The sequence below is a fragment of the Electrona antarctica genome, assembly GCF_951216825.1.
Source record: "Electrona antarctica genome assembly, chromosome: 17".
NCBI lineage: Eukaryota > Metazoa > Chordata > Actinopteri > Myctophiformes > Myctophidae > Electrona > Electrona antarctica.
Genome location: NC_136798.1, coordinates 5,820,503 through 5,838,128, shown reverse-complemented (window position 1 = coordinate 5,838,128; position 17,626 = coordinate 5,820,503). Strand labels below are relative to the sequence as shown.

The 17,626-nt window shown below is 45.2% G+C and overlaps 1 protein-coding gene across 2 annotated transcripts in view; it reads left to right on the top strand.

Moving 5' to 3' along the window:
• The window catches only part of cd2ap (CD2-associated protein), a gene marked incomplete at its 5' end in the record, with an annotated part of 122,138 nt that extends 104,793 nt beyond the window's left edge, over window positions 1-17,345 (top strand). For both annotated transcript variants that reach the window (XM_079525438.1, XM_079525437.1), the window contains 3 exons: window positions 7,914-8,167; window positions 9,340-9,403; window positions 16,014-17,345. In XM_079525438.1, the coding sequence (XP_079381564.1) occupies window positions 7,914-8,167; window positions 9,340-9,403; window positions 16,014-16,055 (360 nt within the window). In that variant the 3' untranslated portion in view covers window positions 16,056-17,345. The remainder of the gene's footprint in view (window positions 1-7,913; window positions 8,168-9,339; window positions 9,404-16,013) is intronic.
• Between the last annotated feature and the right edge of the window lie 281 nt (window positions 17,346-17,626).

Sequence of the window (17,626 nt, the reverse complement as noted above, 5' to 3'; positions counted from 1 at the left end):
TAGAAAACTTTTTTTTAAATTTCGACGTCAGGCCTGAATGGGTTAAATTGACTCTTAGACCAGTGGTTCCCCAAATCAACATTTATTAGGCCAGGGACCCCCATTTGAAAACATAATGCCAGTGACCCCAATAAGGGAGGATTTTACGGCTCTAGCGGTGATTCCGAAACATATTAATTTCATGGACCCCCAGTTTCACACGCAATAGTCTACGGACCCCCATTTAATGGCATATATCTCTGGGACCCCCAATTTATATCGTAAAACCACTGTTAATTTAAGTTACAGACCCATAAGGGTCCATTTGGTTCCTAACTATCTCTAATTGAGCTAGGTACCCCCTGGAACTCCCTCAAGTACCCCTTGGGGTCCCCGGACCCCACTTTGGGAACCCATGTCTTAGACCTAAGGCCGATTCTACAAAATGTCTTCTAAATCCTAACAGTTTTCTGAACAACGTATGTTGCTACATCAGTGGGTCTCCAACTTTTTCTTTTCAAGGACCAAAATTATATGTATTTGGCCGATCCAGGGACCCCCAGAAGCAAATATACAAGTTAAAAATGTTCGCTTTAAAAATACGTGTTCAAGGTTTTGCACACACTTTCAAGATGTGTCAAAAATAGCAGGCGCTATATGAGCTTGTATATCTGCTATTTTTTAATAGCCTGTGTTAAAATGATCGTATTAACTAAAATTACACAGATGCTTTTCCAGTTTGAATGGGTTAAAGAACCAGTGATGTGTGACATAAATAATAGACTGTATAATTATATGAAATTATGTATTTTTTATAGATTATACATGTCAATATCAAGAGAATCAATCCAACACCAGGATTGTTGGAGACAGGATTGTTTTGTAATGTACACACGTGTGTTATTGTTTTGTGCATGTGCATGAGTGCGTGTGTACACGAGCATGCACAGCACTTGATTGAATTGCTAAACTTTGCTTCGGCCGAGCTATTATCTGTGCTTGAACAAGCACCGTGGGCAGCATTGATCCCCAGATGCCCCCACTGTGTCATTCTCTACAGCCAACAGACTGTAGAGATGTATCCACACGATGTATCCACACGATGTATCCACACGATGCACTCCATTTTGTTGTTAACCCATTTTGGGCGGGAACCCCTTTTGGTGTTAGCATTATGTTATGCTTTAGCTATTGAAAAATAGCAGATCTACAAGCCTACGAGCTTGTAGGTCTGCTATTTTTGAAAAATCGAAGAACGACTGACATCGAAACATAGCTTTTTCAGAAAACTGTCAGGATTTAGAAGACATTTATAGAATCGTTCCCAGGTCAAAATGGGTTAATGTATACCTTCAGTCCCTGGTCAATAACACCAGTAAGACGCCTGGGGGGGCGAGAAGCGAGGAGGTTTTTACAAGTCAGCTGCTTGCTGTGTAGAATTTGACGCTTGTGTCTGTCCGTTTTTGGCGAAAAAGGGAGATGCATGAATGAACAAAGATGGAGTGAGTAGCCGGGGAGACACAGGCTCAAAGATGGAGTGAGTAGCCGGGGAGCCACAGGCTCAAAGATGGAGTGAGTAGCCGGGGAGACACAGGCTCAAAAGATGGAGTGAGTAGCCGGGGAGCCACAGGCTCAAAGATGGAGTGAGTAGCCGGGGAGACACAGGCTCAAAAGATGGAGTGAGTAGCCGGGGAGACACAGGCTCAAAAGATGGAGTGAGTAGCCGGGGAGACACAGGCTCAAAGATGGAGTGAGTAGCCGGGGAGACACAGGCTCAAAAGATGGAGTGAGTAGCCGGGGAGACACAGGCTCAAAGATGGAGTGAGTAGCCGGGGAGACACAGGCTCAAAAGCTCAACGGTTAAGGATTAACCTGTGATGTCATGCCGTACTTTTTATTTGTGTTTTTGTTCTATTCATTTGGTCATTAAGGTCCACAGAATGAGAGGCGGCAGACCTGCTCTGTCGGAAACATCGCGAAAAAAAGTTATGGACATTTTTGTATACCACACCATAGACAACCAACATAAGGCAACATTTTCCAAATTCCATCATGCTTTAAGTAGCATGTGACAATTGTGACATGTCAAACTAGGGGTTTTTCATGATTCTGAATCCATTCCAAGCATTAGTTTTCCACGAAAAACACTCCTTGGCCTTAATTCGGCATAGCCACTTGCCAAAATGTGCCCACCTGTGCTGACCTCATCACATTTTGTGATGACTGCTATGGCCGTTTTTAGGCCAAGGAGTGTTTTTCGTGCAAAACTAATGCTTGGAATGGATTCAGAATCATGAAAACCTCCTAGTTTGACATGTCACATGGTACTTAAAGTATGATGGAATTTGGAAAATGTTGCCTTATATTGGTTGTCTATGGTGTGATATACAAAAATGGCCATCACTTTTTTCTGCGACGTTTCCGGCAGAGCAGGCCTCTCATTCTGTGGACCTTAATGACCAGAGCAGGCCTCTCATTCTGTGGACCTTAATGACCAGAGCAGACCTCTCATTCTGTGGACCTTAATGACCAGAGCAGGCATCTCATTCTGTGGACCTTAATGACCAGAGCAGGCCTCTCATTCTGTGGACCTTAATGACCAGAGCAGACCTCTCATTCTGTGGACCTTAATGACCAGAGCAGGCCTCTCATTCTGTGGACCTTAATGACCAGAGCAGACCTCTCATTCTGTGGACCTTAATGACCAGAGCAGGCCTCTCATTCTGTGGACCTTAATGACCAGAGCAGGCCTCTCATTCTGTGGACCTTAATGACCAGAGCAGACCTCTCATTCTGTGGACCTTAATGACCAGAGCAGGCCTCTCATTCTGTGGACCTTAATGACCAGAGCAGGCCTCTCATTCTGTGGACCTTAATGACCAGAGCAGGCCTCTCATTCTGTGGACCTTAATGACCAGAGCAGGCCTCTCATTCTGTGGACCTTAATGGCCAGAGCAGGCCTCTCATTCTGTGGACCTTAATGGCCAGAGCAGGCCTCTCATTCTGTGGACCTTAATGACCAGAGCAGGCCTCTCATTCTGTGGACCTTAATGACCAGAGCAGGCCTCTCATTCTGTGGACCTTAATGACCAGAGCAGGCCTCTCATTCTGTGGACCTTAATGACCAGAGCAGGCCTCTCATTCTGTGGACCTTAATGACCAGAGCAGGCCTCTCATTCTGTGGACCTTAATGACCAGAGCAGGCCTCTCATTCTGTGGACCTTAATGACCAAATGAATAGAAAAAACACAAATAAAAAGGCTAGAGAGAAAGAGGTTGGAAAGAAGGGCCGCCAGTCCTTCAGTTAACACTCCCATCGCCCAGGACGAAGTTCTTTGTCCTTTCTATTAGTAACGCCCAACGCCCAGGACGAAGTATTGTCCAAAAGACGAAGTTTATTGATATGAGAACGGATCGCATGGCTCCACAGCATGGGAGCGCCTGTTGGGCAAATCCTCGGTGACGCGCAAGAGTGAAAAACTCCCTCCTCTGTTTAGCTGATGAAAACGAAAATCTTAAAACGTTCATAACTCGCGATCTAAATCATCCCGTCTAATTATGAAAAAATATCCTGTGTTAGACGCCGCTCCGCGGTCCAGTCGCTAGTCTCGGTAGATTTATTCTTGTCTCCCGTTGTTGTCGATCGACACACACATCAACAACTTCCGCCGGTCCGTCCGGAAAAGGGGTCCGTGTTTATAAATCGACTGGGCGCTATAATGTAATGGATTAAATAACCCCGGGCAATTAAAGTGTTAACCCCTGAGAGCCCTCTCTGCATGAGGAGGAGACAATTAGACTGGATTCTGCACAGGCAAGCATGACGGCTTTTCGGATGTTGCAGGCAGAGTGTGAACTTTCCAATAATGCACACAGAGAGGTGATGAAATGAGGAAAATATAGTGGAAATGGGAGTGTGTAACAAGAAATCTACATGGATTAAAGTGTGTTTTGCGTGACGCGGTGGTAACACAGTCATTGCCGCATCTGTCCCTCACTTTGATCTAGTTTCCAAGAAGGTTTATTTGTCTCTACCGATACAGGTACAAGCAGCGGAATGTGTGATGTCTGCCTAAAACAGTGCAACAGACAGGATAACATCAATGTGACTATCAATAATAAAGCTAAGAAAAATACAGATAAGAAAAAGCCTTGTGCAATAGGGCATAATCAGGAATACAGATACCCTGTATGTACAGTATACAGTATACATACTGTACACACGATTGCAGCAATGGCAACAGGTCTGGTTTTCCTTTCGCTCTATCTTGCTCACATGTGCACGGCTCTCTCTCAAGCACATGCATATCCCATCCCCTTCTGTAAGCCTTTCAAACCACTAGGAGTAAGTCTGCCCTCCAGCTCGCATAACCCAGTTGATCTTTTTTTCGATTAACCCATTTTGGGCGGCAACCCCTTTTGGTGTTAGCATTATGTTATGCTTTAGCTATTGAAAAATAGCAGATCTACGAGCTTGTAGATCTGCTATTTTTGAAAAATCGAAGAACCACTGACATAGAAACAGCTTTTTCAGAAAACTGTCAGGATGTAGAAGACCTTTTTAGAATCTGATCTCAGGTCAAAATGGGTTAACTCCCTGTGACCTGTGTCAGCCTGCAGAAAAGAAGGAATTTTATCAAAATGAGAGTCCAACTCTCTGAACCTCTCCAAAGGGCGGGAGAATATGCAAGGAGCAAAATGTCAGAGAGTGAATCTTCCCCCTGAGGGGCTGGAGTGGATGACGTACCTATGGGATAGCCCGGTGTGCACACCTCGCTGTCCTTTGGGACGTACCTATGGGATAGCCCGGTGTGCACACCTCGCTGTCCTTTGGGACGTACCTATGGGATAGCCCGGTGTGCACACCTCGCTGTCCTTTGGGACGTACCTATGGGATAGCCCGGTGTGCACACCTCGCTGTCCTTTGGGACGTACCTATGGGATAGCCCGGTGTGCACACCTCGCTGTCCTTTGGGACGTACCTATGGGATAGCCCGGTGTGCACACCTCGCTGTCCTTTGGGACGTACCTATGGGATAGCCCGGTGTGCACACCTCGCTGTCCTTTGGGACGTACCTATGGGTTAGCCCGGTGTGCACACCTCGCTGTCCTTTGGGACGTACCTATGGGATAGCCCGGTGTGCACACCTCGCTGTCCTTTGGGACGTACCTATGGGATAGCCCGGTGTGCACACCTCGCTGTCCTTTGGGACGTACATATGGGATAGCCCGGTGTGCACACCTCGCTGTCCTTTGGGACGTACCTATGGGATAGCCTGGTGTGCACACCTCGCTGTCCTTTGGGACGTACCTATGGGATAGCCCGGTGTGCACACCTCGCTGTCCTTTGGGACGTACCTATGGGATAGCCCCGTGTGCACACCTCGCTGTCCTTTGGGACGTACCTATGGGATAGCCCCGTGTGCACACCTCGCTGTCCTTTGGGACGTACCTATGGGATAGCCCGGTGTGCACACCTCGCTGTCCTTTGGGACGTACCTATGGGATAGCCCGGTGTGCACACCTCGCTGTCCTTTGGGACGTACCTATGGGATAGCCCGGTGTGCACACCTCGCTGTCCTTTGGGACGTACCTATGGGATAGCCCGGTGTGCACACCTCGCTGTCCTTTGGGACGTACCTATGGGATAGCCCGGTGTGCACACCTCGCTGTCCTTTGGGACGTACCTATGGGATAGCCCGGTGTGCACACCTCGCTGTCCTTTGGGACGTACCTATGGGATAGCCCGGTGTGCACACCTCGCTGTCCTTTGGGACGTACCTATGGGATAGCCCGGTGTGCACACCTCGCTGTCCTTTGGGACGTACCTATGGGATAGCCCGGTGTGCACACCTCGCTGTCCTTTGGGACGTACCTATGGGATAGCCCGGTGTGCACACCTCGCTGTCCTTTGGGACGTACCTATGGGATAGCCCGGTGTGCACACCTCGCTGTCCTTTGGGACGTACCTATGGGATAGCCCGGTGTGCACACCTCGCTGTCCTTTGGGACGTACCTATGGGATAGCCCGGTGTGCACACCTCGCTGTCCTTTGGGACGTACCTATGGGATAGCCCGGTGTGCACACCTCGCTGTCCTTTGGGACGTACCTATGGGATAGCCCGGTGTGCACACCTCGCTGTCCTTTGGGACGTACCTATGGGATAGCCCGGTGTGCACACCTCGCTGTCCTTTGGGACGTACCTATGGGATAGCCCGGTGTGCACACCTCGCTGTCCTTTGGGACGTACCTATGGGATAGCCCGGTGTGCACACCTCGCTGTCCGTTGGAGTGGATGGACGTACCTATGGGATAGCCCGGTGTGCACACCTCGCTGTCCTTTGGGACGTACCTATGGGATAGCCCGGTGTGCACACCTCGCTGTCCTTTGGGACGTACCTATGGGATAGCCCGGTGTGCACACCTCGCTGTCCTTTGGGACGTACCTATGGGATAGCCCGGTGTGCACACCTCGCTGTCCTTTGGGACGTACCTATGGGATAGCCCGGTGTGCACACCTCGCTGTCCTTTGGGAAAGTGCACAAATGGGTCCTTGGAAATGTGATGATGTGATCCCCGCTATCGCAGGTAGCCGCTAGAATGGGTAGTTAGTGGTATGAATGAATGAATGAATAGTTTATTTCTGTACATGATTATTACAGCAACACAATGTTTTACAGGACATGTTTGGACGGAAAATGTGTAGGCTGAAGCCGTAGCTTATATAGTGCTTACCCTTTTTTTTACAACAGGCAAGCAAAGGAATTCATTTGGTAGAATCATATGGAGATGGAAATGATGCATTATAAGAGGTTTATGATGATGTTTTATATTTTTCTACTATATTAATTTTAAACATTTTATTAAATGTATAGATTGAATTGCAATGTTTGTGGTCATTATCACAGCTATTTCATATTTCTGAAATAATTGGGTGATAATAATTGGTCTGTAACATTCCCTGGAAGGACACAGAGATCATAGTAATAGGGGGAGCAACAGTTTCTGTGTATCAAAGAGCTGGAGAGACGGGGAGACCGTTACTGAACAAACTCACTGTGATTACTATCACAATATAATGCTTGTATAATATAACAATATAATATAATGTTTTAACCAAGAATATCACCTAATCTACCTTTTAATTGAACACATTTATTTAATCGAATAATTGTTTAATATACATTTAGAATAGATGTATATTCCTTTCACATTGTTTTCTTGATTAATATAATAATTAGCAATTAGAAAACGTAGAAGAACTTCATTTTGATCAACGTTTGCCTGTCATCTCTCCTAAATGATGCCACATCAATACAGCATGGGACAAAATCTTATCCGACATCAACAAAATATTCTTTAGTTTTGGGTCTGACGGCCACGCTACACCAGGCTTTTCGCGCACAAAACGCGCGCGTTTACCCCCGCGCGTGTGTTTAATTTAGGTCCAGTCCTATTTTAAAAAACGCACGCGCGGGCCGCGCGTTTAGGGTAAACGCGCAAGAAAAGCCTGGTGTAGCATGGCCGTGAGAGGCTAAATGTCATCACATGGTGGTCCGTGGCTCAAATGCCAGATACATTATGGGCCTTGATGTGAAAAGGGTTGAAAACCACTGCTTTAGAGTAACAATGTTTATTTGTTCTTCTGAAGACTATTGTATCTCGTTTGTTTTGTTTTAAGTCTGACTGGTTCCTTGTGAGCCGCTAAAGGACAAAGTAGAGTACAGTACACGTCATTCTACTGCCATATCAACCCCTAACCATGCTTCCATTTACTACCATTCTACTGCCATATCAACCCCTAACCACGCTTCCATTTACTACAAGAATGTCATTTCCATAAAGTAGTGTTGATGCCAAACAGACCTGTATCTTATCAACTCGGACTCACTTCTTTTCTCCCTTCCACCCTCTTTCCTCCGTTCCTCCACAGCCTTCAGCCAATTCCATCACCATGTCACCTTCATTCCTCAAGCCCACTGTGGTCGCAGCGGAGCCCAAGCCCAGCCCGTTGGCACCAGCCCCTGCGGCCAGTCACGAACCCAGCCCGCTGATCAGCACAGATGGCCCGGGCCAGGGCAGCAGAACCAGGCCGGAGCCTGAGGAGCAGGTGGCCCAGATGGAGGACATGCAGACCCAGATGAAGGATCTGGAGCTGTCTGTGGAGCTTCTCAAGACCCAGCACATGTAAAACCGAGCTGAATATATTATGCATGCTATGTTTGATAGCCAATCTACACGCTCGCAACGTGCCGCAACACTTTGGTAGCTTGTAGATCAACTATTTTATTTTTGAAAGAAATCGAAAAATCTTGCCCAAAATTGGGGACACCAGGGTTAAAATGCTTAACCCATTTTGGGCGGGAACCCCTTTTGGTGTTAGCATTGTTATGCTTTAGCTATTTAAAAAGTATTAGATCTAAAAGCTCATAGCGCGCCACCGAGTGGCGCGCTACGAGCTTGTAGGTTCTCGAAGAACCACTGACATAGAAACATAGCTTTTTCAGAAAACTGTCGGGATGTAGAAGACATTTTTAGAATCTGATCTCGGGTCAAAATGGGTTAAAGGACCTCCGCCAGCTTGTTTTACTTTACTGTTTCTACCCCTAATTTTCAAATCAATGTGCACTGCGGTCTGACATCACCATGGCAGCACTGTAGCAGCCATGCAGACTTGCAGGTCGATTTTTATGGGGGTGGCGGCAGTAGGAGTAATGGTACAGTACGTTACTTTAAGCTGAATGCTGTACAGTTTCAAGAGGAGCACTCAAAATACACACAATTTGTCCAAAATGGTCTGTTTTCTCTGGAATTGATGTACTGTAAAGCACTACAAGTTGGCATAGGAAAATATTAAACGACGGAAAGATTCAAAGAAATAGTGTAATAAGGGTGCTTTAAGTCATTTCTACACAATTCTAGAAGTCCGTTCAAGTTTCATAGAAAGTTTGTGCTTGTATCAAACTTTAAATGGCAACATTGTGAGCATCAGTTTAGATCTAAACCCAAAATACAATTATGATTCACTGCTGGATCTTTCTTGATCCATGTACTGTATATAAAATACCATACTTCCTCTGCTTTAGATTGAATTACATTATGTTTTGAGTGGTGCAACCACTCCTATAGACAGCGATGTGTCTGTGCCCCTGTGCCCGAGCACGGAAGTAGCATATTGTCACCACCAAGTGTCACTGTTGTGCAGAGTGTCACTGTTACAACACACAGACAGAGGCCAGGGAGTAGAGTAGAGTGAGTGAGTCTTCTTATATAGAACATTTTTAGTTTCTAGGCTACATGTGTATTCCAAGGGTATACTGTGCATTTTAATAAACACGCGTCTGTTTTTGTTCTTCCAGGAAAGAGATCGGGGAACTGCGGCAAGAGTTGGATGACGAAAGGCAGAAACGTGTGGCACTGCAGGTAACATGGATTGTCTCTCGGCAACACACTGAGATGCCTCAACACATACCACTCACATAACTGAGCGCATCGAATGCTCACACTCTCAAACAGTACACATTGTACAATAACAAATAGCAATGCGTCACCCGCTCACCCCAATTGATCTTTTTTGCACTGCGTGGGAGCGTGCACATGTGCTGGCGCAGTATGGTGCTCGCGTAGCTCAATGCAGGAGGAGGGTTTAAAAATGCAGGACTTCCTGACGAGAGGCTTTGGGCCACTTCTTTCAAACTTTTTCTGACCAAGGCCAGGGGCAAGTCAAAATGTCATGACCTACATTCATATCTGTGCAGAATGGCCTCTATAATATACGCAATCGCTGTTATCTCCCTGTAAATATAGTCTGTGACCTGTCGGGGGCCCCTCTACGGGGGTGGGGGGGGGGCCTCTACGGGGGGCTGTGATCCGACCATGTGGCACCAAGGCCATTCGTAGGATTCATGTTTACAGTGTATAGGCATTTAGCAGACGCTCTTAATCCAGAGCGATTTACAGTAAGCAAGGTAAACATCAAATGCATAGCAATGGTAATCTAGGATCATAGGTAAACCAAGAATCTACCATCAGTCTAAACCGTATAATATAAAATAAATAACCTACCTGTGCAGGGTGCCTGGTCTACATAACATGCTATCTAAATTACGTGTGTGTGTGTGTGTGTGTGTGTGTGTGTGTGTGTGTGTGTGTGTGTGTGTGTGTGTGTGTGTGTGTGTGTGTGTGTGTGTGTGTGTGTGTGTGTGTGTGTGTGTGTGTGTGTGTGTGTGTGTGTGTGTGTGTGTGTGTGTGTGTGTGTGTGTGTGTGTGTGTGTGTGTGTGTGTGTGTGTGATTTACAAACATTGAGACTGTACGGGCAGGTGCCGGTTTCATCTTTCTACTACCTTAGATCTGATCACCCCCTCTATGGAGCTTTGATCTGATCACCCCCTCTATGGAGCTTTGATCTGATCACCCCCTCTATGGAGCTTTGGTACACATTCTCTCAGCACACGTACACTCAAACGCCTCCACAATTTCCACAACCACTGTTAACACATTGAGAGCCCACGCAAAACTGCCCAAAATCACTTTCACCTAGAAAATCCATTCACATTTTTTATAATTCAGCTGACTGTGGAGACACATGCTCGAACTTTTTACTTTGAAATGTTTTATAGTTTCTGAGTTATTTAATTTAAACGCCAAATGCATTCTCAATGGTGAAAACACAAACTTTGGCACCACGTGTTAAAAAAAAAAAAAAAAAAGTGTTTTGATTTGTCTGATTTTTTTGTAATAAAAAAAAAAATATATATATATATATATATATATTATTATTTTTTTTTTTTTTTCAAAGACGTCCACAGACGTCTTGGGCTATGCACGTGCGGTAATACCCAGGACGTCCACAGACGTTTTGGGCACAAAATGTGTTAAGTACTCTGACAAGGGTTTAGCCTTATCATCCCGCCGTCTACGTCTTCGCCTACTGTACAGTTAATATAAAACACTTTCATTCAGGCACATTACAGCTACCACTTTTGCGCCACAGACATAGAACGTCATCAACACCGCGCCGCGCTTCTTCCCGTGGCATATTTCACCAGGTCGCCAATTTCCCCGTAACACCGCCATGCTGGAGTGGCCGCGCAAGTGCCCCACAAAATATGCATGCACTTTGCGCAGCGACACAAACGGAGACAGAACGGATTCGCGGAATATATTTCACTTTTCCCCTCTACACGTGGGTGTGTGTGCGCCGCGTGCCAGCTACACGCGCAGCACCTCAACTTCACAACGCATGCGACGCGGCACAGAGCGGAACGCTGTGGCGGCACAGAGCGGAACGCTGCGGCCGGGGAAAGAGCCGGCCGAGTGTTCCGACTGGCACTACTGCCCCAGGGAGAACCCCCCCCAACACCTCCCCTCCTCGTTCATCTGTCCGTGACGCACACCGAAGGAATAACACTGACACCTTTCATATACTCACATCTTCCTTGTTTCCCTCTCTTTCCCCTCAACCCTCTCAGTACAATTCACTTCACCTTCCTTTATTTTTGCCGGAAAATATGTACATTTCCTTCACAAATGAGGCCACTATTTCACATCCCATCTTAACGCACTGTTCACTGTAACATGCATTTCTCTCTTTCGCTCTTAACCCATTTTGACCTGAGATCAGATTCTAAAAATGTCTTCTACATCCTGACAGTTTTCTGAAAAAGCTGTGTTTCTATGTCAGTCGTTCTTCGATTTTTCAAAAATAGCAGACCTACAAGCTTGTAGCGCGCCACTCGGTGGCGCGCTATGAGCTTGTAGATCTGCTATTTTTCCAATAGCTAAAGCATAACATAATGCTAACACCAAAAGGGGTTAAAGGCAGACAAATTTGCAGAGCATTATGCGCAGATTGCATATAAACATAGGTACCTGCTGCCGTTTCAAACATATATGATATATTCATACATCGCATTTAGAAGCGCTTCCAGTTTCCACTTTGCCGTTCCCAGTCATCGTGTAAGGAATCACTGATGGTGATGCCAGCCGCCCAGCCGTCCTTCTATTTCATATACGTTTCATACACGCTGCTGCTGTTCCCATTAACTACACTGTTAAAGGAGCATTCAGTGATTTGGAAAAAAAACCCTGTCCACCCGGTAACAAGATGTGTACATGCACACGCTCTACAGTGGGGGAAGTACAACAGACCATCAGCACGTGCACCAATGTCCGCCCCACTCGATCATGATTGGAGGAAGGCCCCTCTCATCCTGATTGGATGAAGGCTTTGCCACCCAAAGCCCAAACCGAAACTAGGGTTTTTTTTACCCCAGGGGCTCACTGGGGACAGGGAGGAACTCCTTATATGGTCGGTACACTTTATAGTGGAGGCTTATCCAAAAAATAAGAAACAATAAGTGATATTTGACTTAAGTGAAATCACTGAATATACCTTTAAGGGAAAAGGCCCGCTCTACTCGGACAGTTTCATATAGTTTCAGGCGTGTGCTGGGTGTAGATTCAGAATGAACATATAGAAAATGAATAAAATCCGCACATCCAGTCGAGTAAGAGTCTTTGTTTAATGATCAAAGTGCTCCGCAGCAGCAGTCATACCAGACAGACAAAAAGGCCTTCGTCAGTGTCAGAATTGGCAGTAGCAACGGAAATGACATAGTTATATAGAATTTTTTGTTCAATTAAAAGGGACTGTACAGCCGTGTCTCATTATTAAAGACATGCATAGTAGTGAACATACATATTATTATAAGAAATCAATGTCTCATTTCAGAATCCACATTACAAAAAATGTTATTCATAGAAAACAGTTTAACACCAATTCTTCATTTAGACCTTTAGGAAACACAGTACAACTTTTTCTACTCCTATCTTTGGAACCTTAAGAACCCAATAGACAAACTTGTTAAAAATGATATTTATGTACAACCTCAACATTTCATGTCCTCACTACCCTCGGGTAACTTCCCATGCAATAACTGTCTTAATTGCAACGCCATGATCAAAGGGGAGGATTTTTTACATCCTCACACAGGTAAAAAAAAAAAAAAAAAGTAAAAGGGAGAATCACTTGTAGAACAAAACATGTTGTCTATCTCCTAAAATGTCCCTGTGGCTTTTGCTATATAGGAAAAACTAAAAGAGAATTAAGAACCAGAATCACTGAACATAAAAGCAACATCAGGACAAAAGAAGAAAAATCCCCCATAGCTAGACACTTCAACAGCACTGGACATGACATATGTAGTTATGTACCCTGAGGTTTCAAGGCATTGAATATATCAACCCTTTAAAGAGAGGTGGGGACAGAGATCGGTTATTATTAACCCTTTAAAGAGAGGTGGGGACAGAGATCGGTTATTATTAACCCTTTAAAGAGAGGTGGGGACAGAGATCGGTTATTATTAACCCTTTAAAGAGAGGTGGGGACAGAGATCGGTTATTATTGCAACGTGAAGCATTTTGGATCCATTTCTTAAACACTATTTCCTAAAGGTCTAAATGAAGAATTGGTGTTAAACTGTTTTCTATGAATAACATTTTTTGTAATGTGGATTCTGAAATGAGACATTGATTTCTTATAATAATATGTATGTTCACTACTATGTATGTCTTTAATTAATAATGAGACACGGCTGTACAGTCCCTTTTAATTGAACAAAAAATTCTATATAGCTGTCATTTCCGTTTGCTACTGCCAATTTCCATACTACACCGTTTCCATTAACATACTACAGCGCGCCCTGCTCGTGTGTGCGCACCAAGGATAAACACTCACCTTGCATATACTCATATCTTCCTTTTTTTTATCTCTTCCCCCTCACCCATCTCAGCACAATTTACTTCACCATCCTTTCACATGTATTTATTTTTGCTTCTACATTTCAGATGTACACTTCCTTCACAAATGAGGGCCAGGGCCTAGATACATATAGCCTACAACCCCCCCTCTCTCTTACACTACATACAGTACAGCCCCACCATTTCCACACATGTTCCTAAGCACAGAAACTCATACGATGACTTGCACATGGTGGACCCTATTGTACACAAGTGTACTGCTTTACACTGTTGTCCACAGCAACAGGTTTTGTAGTGAGTTGTGCTTTCATTCGATTTAAAATGTTTCCATCCTGCATAGTGCATACTGCTAAAAAAATACTTCAATCAATCCAGCCGCAATCAGATAGGCTATCTTTGCCACGGGTTGCCAGATTTCAGAGCTGAGACAGAAACAAGCAATCAGGTCTATGCTTTCATTCCCCACTCTCTTTGAGTGGTTCAGCCACTCCAAGGACCAGCAATGTGTGTCCCTATGTATGTTTAGGGCATAGACATATATATATGTATATATATATATATATATGTATGTTTAGGGCATAGACATATATAAAGGCTGGACGGCTCAAGGCGGAGTCTCTGACGTAGTTCACCCGGCGGCCATCTTGCTGAAGGGCTACAGTACAGTAGGTTCAATGGCAGCTCGAACAAAAATAGTCATAACTCCCTCAAATCTTGACGGATTTACAAACTTGTTGGTTTATTACAAACGTTGCAATGTTACAAATCAATGGCGGCTATGATTCAGGACGTTGTTGGCTAGTGAGACGCACCCTAGCGGTTACAGGCTTTAGTTTAGACATACTATTGGTCCGACTGTCATTAGACCGACAACCTACCTCAAACCCTAACCTAACCCAACCCTAACCGTAAGCACGGGAGCAGCGCATGTTCGACCGCATGTCTGACCGTTGTTTCTGCATGTCGGACCATTGGTGTGTCTAATCTGCGGGTGCATCCCCTGACATACAAGCTCACATCGCATCGTGGATGTGGCCGCTGTGAGCTTGGAGGTCTGCTGTTCTGGGCCGTTCCCTGCGCGCAACACCGTCGCACTGGCGGAGCATGAATTCGGTTTGAAGGGGATACAGTTGTGCGATCACAGGGAGCGCTCCCTCAATGACTGGAGGTGGGGTTTGTAGGGGATACCGCTCATATGGATCACAGGGAGCGCTCCCTCAATGACTGGAGGTGGGGTTTGAAGGGGATACAGCTCATAGGGATCACAGGGAGCGCTCCCTCAGCGACTGGAGGTGGGGTTTGAAGGGGATACAGCTCATAGGGATCACAGGGAGCGCTCCCTCAATGACTGGAGGTGGGGTTTGTAGGGGATACCGCTCATATGGATCACAGGGAGCGCTCCCTCAATGACTGGAGGTGGGGTTTGAAGGGGATACAGCTCATAGGGATCACAGGGAGCGCTCCCTCAGCGACTGGAGGTGGGGTTTGAAGGGGATACAGCTCATAGGGATCACAGGGAGCGCTCCCTCAATGACTGGAGGTGGGGTTTGTAGGGGATACCGCTCATATGGATCACAGGGAGCGCTCCCTCAATGACTGGAGGTGGGGTTTGGGGGACAAATGCTTTTAGAATCGCTATTATTGTTTATGCACAAGTTGACACAACATAAACAAAGGTATATATTTCAAGAGGGAGAGATCACAGTAAACTAAACCTTCTTCCTCCACACTGGGAGGAAAACGGCATCTGGAAGTTTGCTGGGATTCATTTTTACACGTCGGTGCTGTGACCACTTTTACATTGCATCTAATGAGCGATCGGTTTCTTTTGCCAGGGGTTCTCAACGTTTTTGGCCGGGGGGCCCCGGGAAATGCTTTGGCAATGTCTCGGGACCCCCGCCCCGCCCCCTCCCGACCCCCAATATAAATTGACTGCTACAATAACCTTAAACCATTTTGGGCGGGAACCCCTTTTGGTGTTATAATTTAGCTATTGAAAAATAGCAGATCTACAAGCTCATAGCGCGCCATCGAGTGGCGCGCTACGAGCTTGTAGGTCTGCTATTTTTGAAAACTCGTGATTTTTTTTTTTTTTTAAATAATTTGGGGACCCCCTAAAATAATTTGGCGACCCCCCGAGGGGTCGCGACCCACGGGTTGAGAACCCCTGTAATAAGCGATCGGTTTCTTTTGCCACCGACCTGCGCTCGCCTTACAGATTCTCATCAGTGTGACTGGAAATGCGTCTCTGCTCTGTCTCTGTCTCCACAGGTGGAGATAGAGAAGCTAAAGCGGATTGTCCAATCGACGTGAGGCCTCTACTCCAATCAAAACCAATTTTGAAAGTCGTCTGCTGACCTGTCGACCAACCAGCGAACCAGAAGATGATACTGGACAGACAGACAGACAGACAGGTGGAGGCGGGGCGGGGCAAGCGGACGGACCACCTCTCGCACAATCCTTTTTCTTTCTTTTCTTTTTTTTTTAACAAAAAAAAGGAGAGAAAACAAAAACACCTATTTGTAAGATTTACATTTTTTGCACATATTTTGTTCAAACTAGATGTATATGTTTCTTTCTTTTTTTTCTTTGTTCCCCCTAAATACATGAAAACTAAATCGAGGCCTTATAACTACTGTGCTGGACTTGCGGTCCCACCCAACACACACGCTTACAGCCCCTCTACATCTTCCCTTCCTAATAGGGAAGCTCTCCTGAGAGACAGATAGGGTGGCATTCGCACTCAATACTACTGACTGTGTATAAGAGCTGGGGGAGGGGGGGGGGGGTGCTTATTTTTGTTTCGTTAAAAATGTTCTTCATTTCTCATATAATTTTTTTTATATATATATAATGCTCCTGTAGTTGATTTTAAATAAGACAAGAATACTCGGTTTAAGTCAACATTGACACAACATAGCCTCTCCTTCTGATTAATTAACGTGAAATTACACAATGCTGTGGAAATGAAGTGACATTTCTCTGCGTGGTGCTGCTGCTCTCAATGCCACGGCGACGCGACCGGGGAGTTCGCTAGCTTGGCTTTTGTTTTGTTTTATTGTCTTTTGATGTATATTTTCTAACATTCCTATCCAGGGTAACACTACTGTGCCTGTAAAGTGAAAACAAACAAAAGAATCTTAAGTGTTGATAACGGGAACTTCCATTAATCTGGATGGTTTCTTTCTGGATATCTGCAGCATGGTATTATATAAATATATATCTATTTTTTTGAAAAGTCTACTGACACCTAGTCAAATATTATAATAGAGGGCCCAATTTGTTTTGTATTTGTTTTTACATTATTCCAAATGGGGAAGGTTTGTTCAAATGTTTTTCACCCGTTCAAAGATGTTCTCAGCAAGGCTGCAGTGTGTAGAATTAACCCATTTAGGCCTGACGTCGACATTTAAAATATGTTTTCTGAAATACCTATGTTTCTATATCAGTGTTGCTCAATATTTCATATCAAGGACCCCAAAAATGATATGTAATTGGCCACCGACCCCCATCTGAAAATACGTTGTTCCAGGAACCCCTCAGAAGCAAAGCTTTGAGTTAAAAACGTTCACTCTGAAAGAATATATATTCAAAGATTTGCGCCACATTAAAAAATAAATCAAATATATGATCTACAAGCTCGTAGTGCGGCACACGGTGCCGCGCTACGAGCTTGTAGATCTGCTATTTTTCAATAGCTAAAGTATATCATAATGCTTAAACCACCAAAAGGGGTTCCCGTCCTGAATGGGTCAAGCAATATTACACAAGAGGTTATTTGCACGACAGTGATTGCAGCCGAGTCCCGGATCGCAACATCACTGAAGTGCCAATAATAGTGGTAAAAGCGCGCCACCCTCAAGTGTACTATAGAGCTCCCGAAT